The following is a 14,063-nucleotide window of genomic DNA, read 5'->3' as shown; positions in this document are numbered from 1 at the left end:
GAATTTCTCCACAGGCGACTGCAACAGATTTCATGGGTATTTATCTCAAAGCGTTCAGTTAACCTCGTTAAGGCAACCTTGTCTTCACCTTTTGATAAACTAATATTGTTGGAAGGAACACCCCCCAACTAAATATTAGAACACATTTGGAACATGTACTTTATGTTCTATTGGAAAGTGGAAAACAAAGGCTGTCAGATCAACATGTTAGCAGGACTAATTAGTCACTTGGCACATGGCTTGCCATTATCTCTGGTTAATGTTGCCAAGGAACAGATACAAAGCCCTTCGGCTTATTATTGGGGTTGGAGGAATGAATTATGGGTGCTGGATAAATAGAGTCCTGGAGACAGGGAAGCATCAATTAACTATTCTCTTGTCCTAGGCCTAATTTATTAAAATGACAAATGTACTTTATTTTTTTTAGTGTTTTTATCAGAATTTTTATAAAAGAAAGAATAACAAATAACAGGGAAATAAAGAAAAGAAAGAGAAAAACTATATAAACTAAAAAGAGGCTTCTGATGTTCTCTGCAACAGATATAATTACAAAGTTTTCTCTTACTCTGTGTTTACAAAGAAAAGCTCTCTTTTTTTCTATTGTAAATCACAAATGTAATTTAGTGCACCTAAAAACAAGAGACTTTGTGCGCAAACGTTTTGTCCCAAGGCCTCCTTCATAGACGTCTAGATTCTATTTCACACTTTAGCTTTTAGATATAAACCTAACATTGTTTAAAGCAAGACTTAAAAGCATGAATGTGACAACCAGGGGTTTCGAAATGTCTGTCACACCGTTGCAATCATCAGAGGACTTTGATAGGTTGTGGTTCCCTGTTCTTTCAGTGGCACACCTGGTTTTGTTGTTGCTCAGTATATTCGACAGGGATTCTTGGATTGGCACCTTTTGCTGGTAGACTATGGGCTGCACTTCAGTTGTTAAGATATCTTGTGCGGTAAGAATGGGTGAAGTAAACAGGTTTCAGAAAGTTACTTGTAGTTCTGGGGACTGTTTTGTTGAGTCTTTTTTCTTTTACAGATTCTATACGGGATTCTGGCATGGGGGAGATGTCTTGGGATTTTAGCAAGTGTCTTATGTTTAGTCATGAAAGTGTTAAATTGTTGTTCTGTTTATTTAGTTAGTCAACTAGTTTGCATAGGACCACTTAGCTGCCGAGTTAAGGTTCCAGCCATAGAAAGAGGAGTCTATATGCTTCATGAAGATATCTAAGATTCACTATTGGCAGGGCCGGGTCCAGCGTCGCTGGCACCTGAGGCAGCTTAAGGGCTGCCGCTGTGCGCACGCGCATGCACACTGGACTGTGTGATGACATCACTGCATGTGACGTCATCATGCAGGGCTGGATGTGCATACGGGGGGCCTTCCAGCCCTCCCGTTCAGTTGCTCCGCAGGCCAGGTGCAGCTGGCCACTGGCTGTGCCTGGCCCACAAAGCAACTGAACGGGAGGCTGCCCGCTCAGCTGCCCCACGCTGCCACCACCAGCACGCACTCCTGGCTGGCGGCAGCGGCAGCAGCTCCGTGGCACGCGCCCCTGCCCCCGGGCCGGCGCCCCCTCCGGCACCTCAGCGCCTGGAGGTGGCTGCCGGGCTGGCCTCAGTGAGCGGGCCAGCCCTGACTATTGGGCAACCAGTTTATTGGGGGGCAGTTAACTAGCAACTTATACTAAAGGTTTACTGCTCTTTGTTCTGTTCAGGCTTCAGACTTTTTGCAGTCTTAGTACGGATTGTTTAGAGTTCTAGTCTGACCATCTGGATGTAGCAGTTAGTTAGCTGTTATTCTTTATTTTCGCACCAAATTTACCCTTTATCCCTAATATGTAGTAAAGGGTTTTTCCCCCTAGAGCTAAAACACTGGAGTTTGTTCTTCTTTTATTCTACTGCGTACTAATTTACTCTGCTAATTTACTCCAACAAGCTTTCCCCTTCCCCCCGTTTTCCAGACACAAATCACCGCCCCATATTGCTCTTGCCCATACCGGGGGAAATCTGATTGGGAGAGTCGATTTGCAATGGGCAGATGAAGTGAAAGTGGCTTGTGAGGGGGTGGCGATTTTCAGCAGGAAAACAACAGGTGTTTCACGGGCAACTTAAGGAGCAATTGGCCCTTCTGTGCTCTGGAGAAGGGAAGCGCTAGATTTCTCAAACTTCTCTGGCAGTACAAGGCAGCTTTCTGTTTCAGGAAGCACTAATGCTTTCCTGAGAAGAAGCATTTATAAAAGTCAACATTGCAGACTCTAAAGAGTTGGGTCATTTAAATTCCCACCCCCATTAAAAAGCAATGAGTGCCAGCGAATGTGGGAGTGCACAGAAGAAGAAAATTAAAACAATTAACAGTGAAATTCTCCCCTGCCAGTTGCCCTCCTGTAGGTCAAGCAGGGTCCTGAAAAGGTTAATAGCTTTAGCTGCCCTCAGGGCCAGTGCAAGCGTATTCTGTTGCTTGAGGCTGAGTTTTCATTCATTAATGGTCAGACACAATCCACAGCCAGATTTCTTGTGCCAGCGTCCTTGAAATGAATAAACCCACTGGCCATGTGCCAGTGGGTTTAGCAGAAGGGCTTCACTGGCACACCTCCTTTCCACTCTGCCACCTTGCATGACTCTCGAGTGCCTCAGCAGCCCCACAGGGGGGCTGCTCAATTGCCATCTGCAGATGTAAATGAGGGGATAGGAGCCTACTGAAAGCCAGAATCCAGTGAAGGATAAAAGGCCTTCATCCCAACTTGGTCATAGATCCAGAGGAGTTAGCCTTGTTTGTCTGTAGTTGCAAAATAGCAAAGAGTGCAGTAGTACCTTTAAGACTAACCAACTTTATTGTCGCATAAGCTTTCGAGAGCCACAGCTCTCTTCGTCAGATGCATCATCTGGTTCTCGAAAGCTGATGCATCTGACAAAGAGAGCTATGGTTCTCGAAAGCTTATGCGACAATAAAGTTGGTTAGTCTTCAAGGTGCTACTGGACTCTTTACTATTTTACATCCCAACTTGCCTTTCTGTCTTTGAAAATAACAATAGTAATAGTAATAAAGTGTTGTCAAGTTGCAACCAACTCATGGCAATCCCTTATGGAGTTGCAACGCAAGAGATGAGCAGGTGTGGCTTGTCATTGCCTTCTTCCGTATAGTAACCCTGGTCTTCCTTAGTAGTCTCCCATCCAAGTACTAACTCTGCTACTTGCCAGCCCTAGTTAATCAGGGGTATATAGGCAGCATCTTTGCAAGATCCTGAAATCAAATTTCACACCTTTTACAGGCTAAAATGCTCTGATTTTCTTGGCCTGCGGAATCAGAACCAGGATTTGTGTTAACATTGAAGAAAAGCTCCAGCTAAGATGCAAATAAGCGAGGGAAAGAAGAGAAACTCTTCACCAGGTAGGTTGCTGGCTTGCTGCTCTGGCCAACCTCTATTTTTATTATTGTTATGAAGGATTTGGAGAAGAGCGTGTTGAGGAGAAGCCGCCTGCTTTTTAAACCTTGTGCAACTGTAAGAGCCTGCCTTGGTTCGACTGTCACACGTCTGAGCTGGAAGCTCTAATTCCAAATGAATGGGGAGTGGGCAACAGCGGTTCAGGGGTATGGGGGAGCATTCTGCACGTGCACAGAGGTTGTCTTGTCACTGCGGGCAGAGACAGATTATCCTAGCAGAGGAGGTGAATGCCAGGAACACCACACAGGCCTTCAGTAAAGTGATAAGGAACTTATCAGAGTGCTTCACAACAATATAGTCGCGGTGATTGTTTTTCCAGGCTCTCTGTGTATTTTTGTCATTGCTCTTTACCCTTACAGATGACTCCTCCGGGACGAGTACAAAATATTCTGTTCACATACAATAGAAGGGGACAAAGGGCCATATAATGCTGAGCTTTGCAGTGTGGGTAGGTGAGTGGGGGGGGCGGGTGATTTATTTTGCAAGTCAAGCTTATTGTTCACTCCAGAGCAGAAAGCCTAGGGTAGGAAAAGTTGCTTGATAACTGGTTATGTGGGCAAGAGTCAGAACTGGACCCTTTTGAAACTGGCATGCGGGAGGGAGGCTAGGACCCAGAGGGGCTGCAGCTGAAATAACTTCCCAGAGAAGTTCAAAATCAGCACATTTTCGGATTTTGCAGTTTGGATTTAAGGTGGCATTAAAACGTAGCAGCGTCGCAAGGCTGCATTTCATTCTATATTTAAAAGTGCTACTAGAATGCTGAGTACATTCTTTCAGGTGGGCTTTGACTCACAACAGCTTATCCCTCTGAAAATTGTGTTGGTTTTTTAAGTTGCTGCTGGACTTGAATTTTGTTCTAATTCTCTACATACGAACACTGGCTGCCCTCCAGAAACTGGTCACCGCGAGGCACTCATAGCTTCAAGGTGGAATCTGGTGGGAAGTAAAGCAGCCCCCTTCCTTCCCTCTGAGAATTTTGGCCCCCTTTTCTGTGGATTGTCCTGTGTGGCAAAAAGAAAGTGCTGTGCAAACCTCCTTTTGCTTCAATATATTGTTGAAGGCTTTCACAGCTGGAGAACGATGGTTGTTTTGGATTTTCCGGGCTGTATAGCCGTGGTCTTGGCATTGTAGTTCCTGATGTTTCGCCAGAAGCTGTGGCTGGCATCTTCAGAGGTGTAGATCTGAGAGATCTCTGTCTTTTGGTGCTACACCTCTGAAGATGCCAGCCACAGCTGCTGGCGAAACGTCAGGAACTACAATGCCAAGACCACGGCGATACAGCCCAGAAAGTCCACAACAACCATCTCCTTTTGCTTCGCTGAAGGCAGAGACAGAAGCACCGGTGCAAAGTTGCCCAGCGACTTGGATGCCCACAGAGCATCACACGCTACGTTTAGGAGAATTCTGTAATGAACTGATGTGGAGGCTGGTTTTTATTTCTGCATTTAGAAAGATGCCTCGTTTCTGCTGCAGGCTTTCTGAAGAAAAACGATGTCAGCAGTTTCGTCAATGTAGGGGGTTTGGTTGTTTTTAGGCACATGCATTAAAACATTTTAACGTTTGGCCATGAGAAGAGGTTGTGATTAACCTGTACCTCACCCTGTTTGTGCTCCAGATCAAACAACAACGACATTCTGTTTGTTGATTGGCTGAGGCGTTCTGGAGGGAAAGTTTAAAATACTGAGCAGGTTTTTAAAACAATTTTTAAAAAACAATAATGTTGCAGCATTGTGGTTTTTAAGAAATTTAAAAACAAGATAAAATATCTAGACTAAAAATATAGGAAACGCAACATACTCCCACGCAAGCTTTTATTGGTGAGAAGACCATTCGACTGCCAAGGTTAACATGAACACACAACACATAACAATGACATTTTGTTTTAAACGATAAGGGGTGGGAGTGGTGGAGGAAGAAAGGGGAGGAAGGTGTGGTGGTTATACATTGCTGATCAACCAATCAGGACGCAGGGGGATGGAGGAGAGGGCGAAAGGCAGGCCGCACACCGAAGAAAGCATTCTACGCTTCAAAAAAGCCGTGGTTTGGCCTCACTGTGGAAAAAAACATTAGGGTATGTGCCCAGGGAGAAAACCCACAGAAAACCTGGAGGAAAATTGATTCTGCAGAACGCAAAAAGTCTGCGAAGCAGTTTGGAGACTACCATGCAGAACTCTGGAGAGAAATTAATGCAGTATGGGGCCAGAACTGACAAAAAAGCCCGGTGCGGAGAAGACCTAGTTTACAACATTTCCATAAAGCTTAGAGCAGAACGTGGGGATAAACTCATAGAAGAGCAACTGAAGGGGCTTGTATTTTGGGGGGGGGGTGCATCTGTACCAGAAAAAAAGGAACGCTGCATCCTATCAGTACGCAGGGTTTCTCTTGTTTTGCGTTCTTTATTCTGAGTTTGCCAACCCCATGAAGGTTCAAGGAACTCCGCAGGACACTAAAGTGCTTCCTCTGACTTCTTTGGGCTTTCATCCATCACAGCTAAAACCTGGCAGCTTTCTAATGGAAGGTGAAATTCACAAGAATCAGATTTATTTATTTTTTGCTCCAAAACACCCGCCGCACTTTTTGTGTGCTACCCAGGGCTTTTTTTCAGCAGGAACACGGGGGGATGGAGTTCCGGAACCTCTTGAAAATGGTCACATGGCTGGTGGCCCCACCCCCTGATCTCCAGGCAGAGGGGAGTTGAGATTGCCTAAGCGGCGTGGAGGGCAATCTCAACTCCCCTCTGTCTGGAGATCAGGGGGTGGGGCCACCAGCCATGTGACCATTTTCTCTGAGGGCAACCCACTGAGTTCCACCACCTCTTTCCCCAGAAAAAAAGCCCTGGTACTACCACAGATTCGTGGTGTGCCACCCTAGCCCTGGTCGTGCTCCGCCCTTCCACAAATCCCGGCTGGGAAGCTTCTTCTTTTTCCTTGGGCATGAGCTTAGGCCTCTTGGATCGCTTTGCAGTAGGAAAAAGAGATGTGCACGCGCCTCTAACAAGTACAAGCTGTACCTTGTGTCTGTGTCTACCTATAATCAATCATTACGTGATGCTGTGCTCCTAGCCTGAAGGGGTTCTCTTAACTTTCAACTGGTTTACAGAATACTGTACAAGCTATTCCAGTCTGGCAGAAAATGCAAGTGATCCTGTTCCTTCACCACTGTGTTCATGCAAGAATCGAGACATGCCGGGGGCGGCAGGAGGTGGGTATTATTCAGGCCAAAGTTTGCCATTCCTTGCAGTTGAGAGATTCTCAAAACAAACAGCAGATTTCAAGAAGAGTAAAACAGTCAACGTTTTGGGTTGGCAATCAGCGTTGTTACAATTAGACAAATTACCATACACGCCTAGATTGCCACAAATTAGTGCTAAATTTACTGTAAAAATAAATTCCTGGAGCCAGAATTTCTGTTCTGAGCCTCGGAACCATGGATATAAAACAACCTCTATCTCTTCCATCTGTGTTGTGAACAGATGTCTTTCCCGAAATTCGAGCTCACTCCTACGCAATGTACCCTTTTCCATCCATGTTTGAATTCCCCGTTTCCCTCGCAAAGTCCTAATGAAACTTCACACCCTTCCTCTTTAAATAAGATTTAGAGCCACTGCTAGATTCCTCCCAAAGTAGAACTTCGGCTTGATTTCAAACTTTTGCTTGGATGGAATCGGTGGCAGATTTCCAGGAGACGTTGAACTCAAACTGCAGCCTATGAGCTGGAATCAAGCTGGGCCTCTTCTTGCGGTTATTACTTCTGTCTTTCACATTATGCATTGTGGATGTATTTGTGTATGCTGGGTGTTTTGTAGTCTCAGTTACTTGTTGTCTGTGGTTACTTGCTTACATGGTTAGTGACGTTTTTGTGCATGCAGATAAGCGTGGAGGTGAACAATACAGCAGGAATAGACTTCAAAACCCATGATGCAGTTTAAATGTGAGCAAACTGAAAACATATGAAGGCAACTAGGAGGTGTCTAACTTTAAGAAATATTGGCAATCTGAAGAGGATCAGGCATAATCCACTGGGTCAAACAACGTTTTCTTCTGGCCCAGAGTAAGAAGAGTTCTCTATAAAGGGGTGTCACTCATCCTTACACAGCTTGCTCATTAAAGCCACCACGTAAAGGCAATCTCAGGCTGATCTGTATGGCTGCTGCTACTATACGATGAGCCATTCAGATGTCGCAGCTCACTTTCCACTTGGACCAGTTTTCGATCTCTCACTGCAACGTTTGCAGAGGGGCTGTGTAAAATAATCCTGACATACTTGATGGACCATTTCACGTGAACAGGCACACATAGAATGGCCTCCAGATGGGGACTGTACTGGGCATATTGGTGGTAGAAAATGCCCTTAAGCCATAGCTGACTTATGGAGACCCCTGCTGGGGTTTTCAAGGCAAGAGACATTCAGAGGTGGGTTGCCATTGCCTGCCTCTGCGACCCTGTTCTTCTTTGGAGGTCGCCCATCCAGTTGCTAACCAAGGCCGACCCTACTTAGCTGCGCTGGCCTGGGCTACCCATATCAGGGCAACGGGCATATTGGGCCGAGCCAAAAGAGAAGGCAATTTTTTGTAAACATTTTCGGAATCATCTAACAGCATACTTCTTTGGATATTTGTTGTGGTCACTGCAAAAAGGAGGCACAAATGGTGTTTGCTTCTTGAGGGTCTCCTATCTAGATGGAAAACTGGGACAGAAGTACTCCAGTTAATAGAATTTGTTCGGCCCCTGTGATTTGTCCCATGCCTGATAGTGTAGGATCAGCCAAATGATCTGTTTAGGAAGCACCGCCCACACCATTGCTGGCACCATGAGCCGTAAATGAGCACCATTTGCCCTCCAAGATAGCAGGAGTGCAAATGGTGCTCATCTGATTAACATAGTGTTGTGAATGATACCATTGCATTCACTATGTGATCCCTGATTGTTTGGGATGACCCTACAAAGAAGGACAGGGGCAGTTCCAGAATGGTAATAGACGGGGAGCACAGTGGCTGTAAAAGGTGAATATTCTCAATCCAAAAATTGAAGCGGGCAAACGTTTAATGCAGGCCCCATGGAAACGTTCCAAGTAACATCCCCTCGATTTTAGAACTCCCTCCTGCAGAGGGAATTCCACCGGAGCCCAAACAGCACCCAAACAGCAAACACCGGAGCCCTTCTTGTATGGGCTAGCCTTTGTGTCTCAGGAGTACGGTGGGAAAATTTAACGCAACTTCACTTTTTCATGGAGCAGGACAGATTTTTTTTTAATTGCTCACCCAGAGCCAGCTATAAATCAATAAATGAAGTAAACTGGTCTTTTTGAGAAAAAAACTCAACCTCCACTCAACATACACTTTTCTTTCCAATTGTTGTTTGTGTCACTCACATTGAATTGGAGATGTTCCTTCTCATGGGAAACGGCCAGAAGGGAGGGTGATTCTCTCCCTTCACGTCCAAGAATATTAATAACCTTTGGGACTACTGAGAACATTCCCCCTTCCTTTCGTGGCTGCTGGCAAGAGCTGCTGTGGTTAGCGTTGGCCTCCTGGGAGACCTGGAAGAAAGGGGAGACCTTGACGCCTCTTATTGGACTTGGATGTAAAACACTTTGTTGTGGGAGGATTGGTAGAAAACATTTGCCGAGAGAGAGTTTTCCTCTTCTTGCCAAGAAGGGGAACCTTGGAAGGTGTGTTTTTGTCTTGTCTTTCGAGTCTTGCCCGAGGGGAAACAGTTAAACAAAGAAGCCCAAAGCCTGTGGGATTCAGCCACTCCCACAGAAGAGAGACACCCAGGGCCACCTTGGCTCCCATCTTGCCCTTAGCTTGCTATGCCAACAGCCAGACTAAATCCGGCAGTCCAGAGGAAAGGAGTGAAGTGGAGGGTTAACATTTTTGAAATACTAATAACAAAGAGAGCGTGGCTGGGAGCCCGTGTCCCTGAACGACTCCTGCTCCCCAGCCCACTCCAGAATGACGTTGGCTGCCTCTTTCCTTCCCTCCCTCTCCCCAGAGGCTGAGCAGCCAAGCCCTGCTTCTTGGCATCAAAGAGAGGAGTTTTCCCCAGCAGCCTCCTCCGCTTAAATTTCCAGTTGGTTTTATGAGCTTAAAATCCTTTTGTCTCTGTGTTTAAAAGGAAGCAAAAGAGAAGTTTGGGCAAGAGCAGAGGGGGCGTGATTCATGGACGCTTTGCCAAGTTCAAGTGGCAAGCGAGGAAATAAATATTCTCCCTTAAACATGAAAGCCACGGCAAGGAAGGGGGGTCGAAAGCGACAGTGCGAAGAATGCTTGCTTGGAAGTGACGCCCTTTCCACCGAAAGGGACTTACAGTACTTCTAAATAAAAATTTTAGCATCAAGACACCCACCATCCAAGGGAATCTTGTATGTCCTGTGTACCGCATTACTTTGATATTGTTGAAATTTCTCTCCCACCCCAAGCAAAACCCAAATTCATTTGATGTACTTCAGCAAGGGAGGGCACTGGGAAGCAAACCGAGGCAGCCTTTTTCTGTGGCAAGGCGTCTCAGTCATCAGATTTGGGGTACATTTAAAGATAGATGTCAGGGAACCTGGAATCCCTCCTGACATGATGAGGAACAGAGCAAGAGCACTGGTGCGAGCACTGGTGCAAGAGCACTGGTGAGTACTGGTGTCCTCACACACGATCACTCACTGATGCCCAACACCAACGAGTCGAGAAAGAATGCACCGAAATGTCTTGGGGCCTGCCAGCCCTACAATCACACAAAACTATTACACAAGATAATCCACACGAACAAATCCAGTTACCAGTCATTGGTTGGATGAAGTGAAAAGCAGCCTCAAGTATTAACTGGAAAAAACTGGGGTCTGGCTGCTAGGTTCCTAGCACTCTGGCCCATGTTTTCCTTGATAACAGCAAACGTTGACCTGACCCACAGCCTTGATAGTCGTTAAAAGGTGGCCGTGCTGTTTATACTTTCTAGCATTAATATTTATCTAGTGGGGTTAATACATGCAAGGGGGAGGCAGCTGTGAATTTCCTGCATTGTGCAGGGGGTTGGACTAGACGACCCTAGAGGTCCCTTCCATGACTCTGATTTACCGGATTATATATCTCGCCGTTGACGGAAGAAAAGAAACGGAGAGATTATTTGCCAACGTCCATTCTGGGAAAATGTCAGGATACACTTTGTTTTCGATAGCAGCTGCTCACCCCTTGAAGCTCCTTCCACTTATGCATCCCTCTCATCTTCATTTATTTATTTCTAAGCTGCCTTTCGACCAAAGCTAACTTCAGGGCAGCTTCAGAAGAACAAAGCAAATGATGCTTTGTCCTTCAGAAGTTGCACAAACATACCAGGCAGTACCAGAAGACTCAAAATGCAAGCAAGTGCCACAAGTCCCAATACCTCTACATCGTTTTGAAGAAACTGGATTGCACAGAATGAATGGCAGCTATGCTGCTGTAAGGCAGCACTGGAAGCCGACGCACCAAAACGGTGCCTGAAAAGTGGCAGCAACAAGGTCAGAGCCGGTGCAGAAAGAGGGCGGCCAGTAGCAACTTCTGTGTTCAGAAGTGCCCGTGCGTGGCTGAATTACCTGTAAGCTGCACTACGGTTCTGTTCGTGGGATGTCCTAATGTTGGCCGGTTTGCTCCCCCCCCCCTCCCCACAGTGCCATTAGAAGCAAGCCCGTGACTCACCTGTGTGGGTCCTTAGGTGAGCTTTCAGGTGGGACGACTTGCCGTAAACCTTTTCACAGCCCACATAGTGGCATTTATGCTTTTTCTGAGGTAACTCAGGGTCAAGCCGGCATCGCCCTCTCCTGCTCCTTTGTTTAGGGCTCGGTGTGTTCGTTGCTGCCAAGCTGGTAGGTGTGGTTGCTTTCCCTCCTCCACACTTGCCAGCCGGCAAGAGACTTTCTTCTCCAAACTTTTCACAGGTGACTGAAAGGTTTGGCTTCTCCCCTCTGTCGGCGCTCTCTGGTTTCTCCACCTGGGGGGACGATGGCTTTGGAACGTGCTGGTTTAAGTCTGCTAAAATGCTGGCCACCGCATAGACGGAGGCCCCACTTCCGTTGTCTCTTCCAGAGTCTTTCCCTTCACATTTCTTGTCCCGGTTTGAGATGATGAGCGGTGAAGCGATCACCGCTGGTTGAAGGGCTGATTCTCCTGTGGGGCTGTGGATGACAACACGACTTGACATTGAGACAAGGCACTGGGCGGCAAAGTAGGCAGCGGTTGCCATTTTTCACACCTCTTCTGGTGTCAATGGCAATTTTCCCTTTTGTGTTCGCTTAAAAAAAAAACCTCCACCTTGCACCTGTAGATCTCCACACACAACACTTCTTGTCTTGCAGCGACCAGAGAAGTACTTTCTTAGCAAGGGTCACACCCAGCTGCTTTCTTTCTCAAGAGAAATGATGTCCAGTGAAAGGGAAAAGCAACACAAAACCCATCCGGAACAGCCTGTTGTTTGGAACAGAGTTAACGACGGTTGTCTACAATAACAAGCCTTCAGCCCTTCCAGGACTGCATGCTGACGGCAGAACTGAGCAAGCTTGTCCGTTACTGCTCTTCAGATTATTCCAGACCCCAGTGCGTGGGGGTGTGGGGTTCTGCCAAACATCTGGCTGTGATGTCACAGAGCAGCCGCATCCTGGGCTGATCAGGTTAAGCAGCAGACAGAGACTTCAGCTGCTGCTGCTGCTGCTGCTGCCACCAGAGGAGACAGGCAGTAAGGGGAGCAGCAGCAACAAGCAGACAGCGATGTGGCTGGGAGCCTGAGCTTGGCAAGAGCATAAGAGCAAGTTAAATGAAAGGAAGGAACTGATTGGCTTGGGCTAGGCCAATCAAAACAGAAAGAGCCACACTTGCAAATTTCCATGGGCTAATGAATTTCTTTTTCCTGCATGACCCAACAGAAGGCAAGACGTTCCAGATAAGTCTTTGGCTCCTTTTTATGCAAAACAAAAAATATATCCTTAGAGAAAGAGGCTGCCTTTTCCTCCACTAACTACAGCGCAAGACGGCAAATGTGCCATTGAAAAGCACTCTTTGCACGCATGCGTTGCCATGCCCGAGGTGACTTATGACACAACTTACGATGCCGGTCGTTAAAACTCTTGTTTGTTTTCAGACACATTCCTTGGGCAGCAACTCAACAACTGCAGGGCACAAAACAGTAAAGTGCTTACTAGGAAGGAGCAGCTTAACAATCCTGGACTCTTCTGAGCCCAACATTACTTGAAATGCACCCTTATGGCCAAACCAAGAAGACTCCACAGAATTGTGGCATCGAGATGAACCCATTGCCAAAACTGCCTTCTCCAATATGAGATGCAAAAGACCTGTTTGAATTGCTTCACTTTCTTCACCAAACCCTTCCAAATTTCTCAAAAGCACCGAGGTAACCCATTGTGTGCTGACAACTTCAGTCGTTGGCAATTGCTGTCATGCCATGAACAAGAATTGCTGTTCAATCCCCTACTATAAGCAGCCACCACATGACACACTGGATCACTGCATACTCTCGTGACCAAACATTTCTATGGATCTTTATGATTCAGCAGAGTTTCTAGCTCAAATGAAAAAACGAGGGGCGGGGTTTGCAACAGGGGGAAACTTTGGCCTCTGTGCCCTGTTTATAGGCAATCTGGTTGGCTGTTTTGTGGAGCAGGTTTCTGGACCAGGTAAACCTTTAGTCTGATCCAGCATGGCTGCTGTCATGTTCTGACATTATATAAAGTTAGATAGGTGTATGAAGACCCCTGAGAAATTTTGCTGATCTTACAGAAATCTTGGCCGTTTCCACACGTCTTACCTGCCTGCGGAAAGACCCAAAAGACAGTGTCTTCTTGCGCAAAATCATGCCAGGAAGACACTGTTATCCAGGAGTTTTATGTGAAATCGTGCAAAACTTCCAGGTAATGGCGTCTTCCTGGCACGATTTCAGGCGAGAAGACACTGTCTTTGGGTCTTTCACACGATGTTCCGCAGGCAGGTAAGACGTGCGGAAACGGCCCTTGTTTGATTTCTTCAAAATTCCCTACAGTTGTTTTGCCCTCCAAATTCACCCCAGATTGCAGCTTAAAAACAAAAACAGCAGTAGGCTAAAGACTTGACAGTCAGAGAAATCTGCTCTTGAGTTTCTACTTTCTTCGGAGCACAATTCTCCTGGTGCTCCTTAATCAGAAGAGTAAGGACAGAGGAAAACATAGACCTTGCCATTTGAACGGCTGCAGCAATTTAAGAATCGGACCAAGTTGAAAAGTGTCGTAGATGTCTAAAAGGCTTAGAGGGGCCATAAGAACAGGACCTTCTATGGAAAATTAAATAGACTTTTCTATTGGATAGAAAATAGACTTTTCTATCCAAATGCTCCTACTTACAAACTTGAGGCATAGTCCACCTTTTACATCCACTCTCCCACCCCTGGTTATTGCCCGTCTCTTGCCATCTAAAGTTATCCAGCCATGTTCTTATCTGAAGAAGTGAGCTGTGACTCATGAAAGCTCATACTCTACCACTAATTTTGTTAGTCTTATAGATGCTACAGGACTCTTGCTCTTTTCTGCTGCTACAGCCATGTTCGGCCTCTGTATGGCCTGTGCATTTCCAAACTGCCGCTCAGTGACTGCTCATTGGTCAAAATTCAT

The 14,063-nt window shown here is 46.2% G+C and overlaps 1 protein-coding gene across 1 annotated transcript in view; it reads right to left on the bottom strand.

Annotated features, from left to right (window-relative positions):
• Positions 1-12,159, bottom strand: part of KLF13 (KLF transcription factor 13) — a 36,019-nt gene extending 23,860 nt beyond the window's left edge. Inside the window, exon 1 of the mRNA XM_055003035.1 lies at positions 11,110-12,159. Coding sequence (XP_054859010.1) covers positions 11,110-11,653 — 544 coding nt within the window. The 5' untranslated portion in view covers positions 11,654-12,159. The remainder of the gene's footprint in view (positions 1-11,109) is intronic.
• Between the last annotated feature and the right edge of the window lie 1,904 nt (positions 12,160-14,063).

Source organism: Eublepharis macularius, chromosome 18 (assembly GCF_028583425.1).
Source record: "Eublepharis macularius isolate TG4126 chromosome 18, MPM_Emac_v1.0, whole genome shotgun sequence".
Classification (NCBI taxonomy): domain Eukaryota; kingdom Metazoa; phylum Chordata; class Lepidosauria; order Squamata; family Eublepharidae; genus Eublepharis; species Eublepharis macularius.
This window is presented reverse-complemented; position numbering and strand designations above follow the sequence as displayed.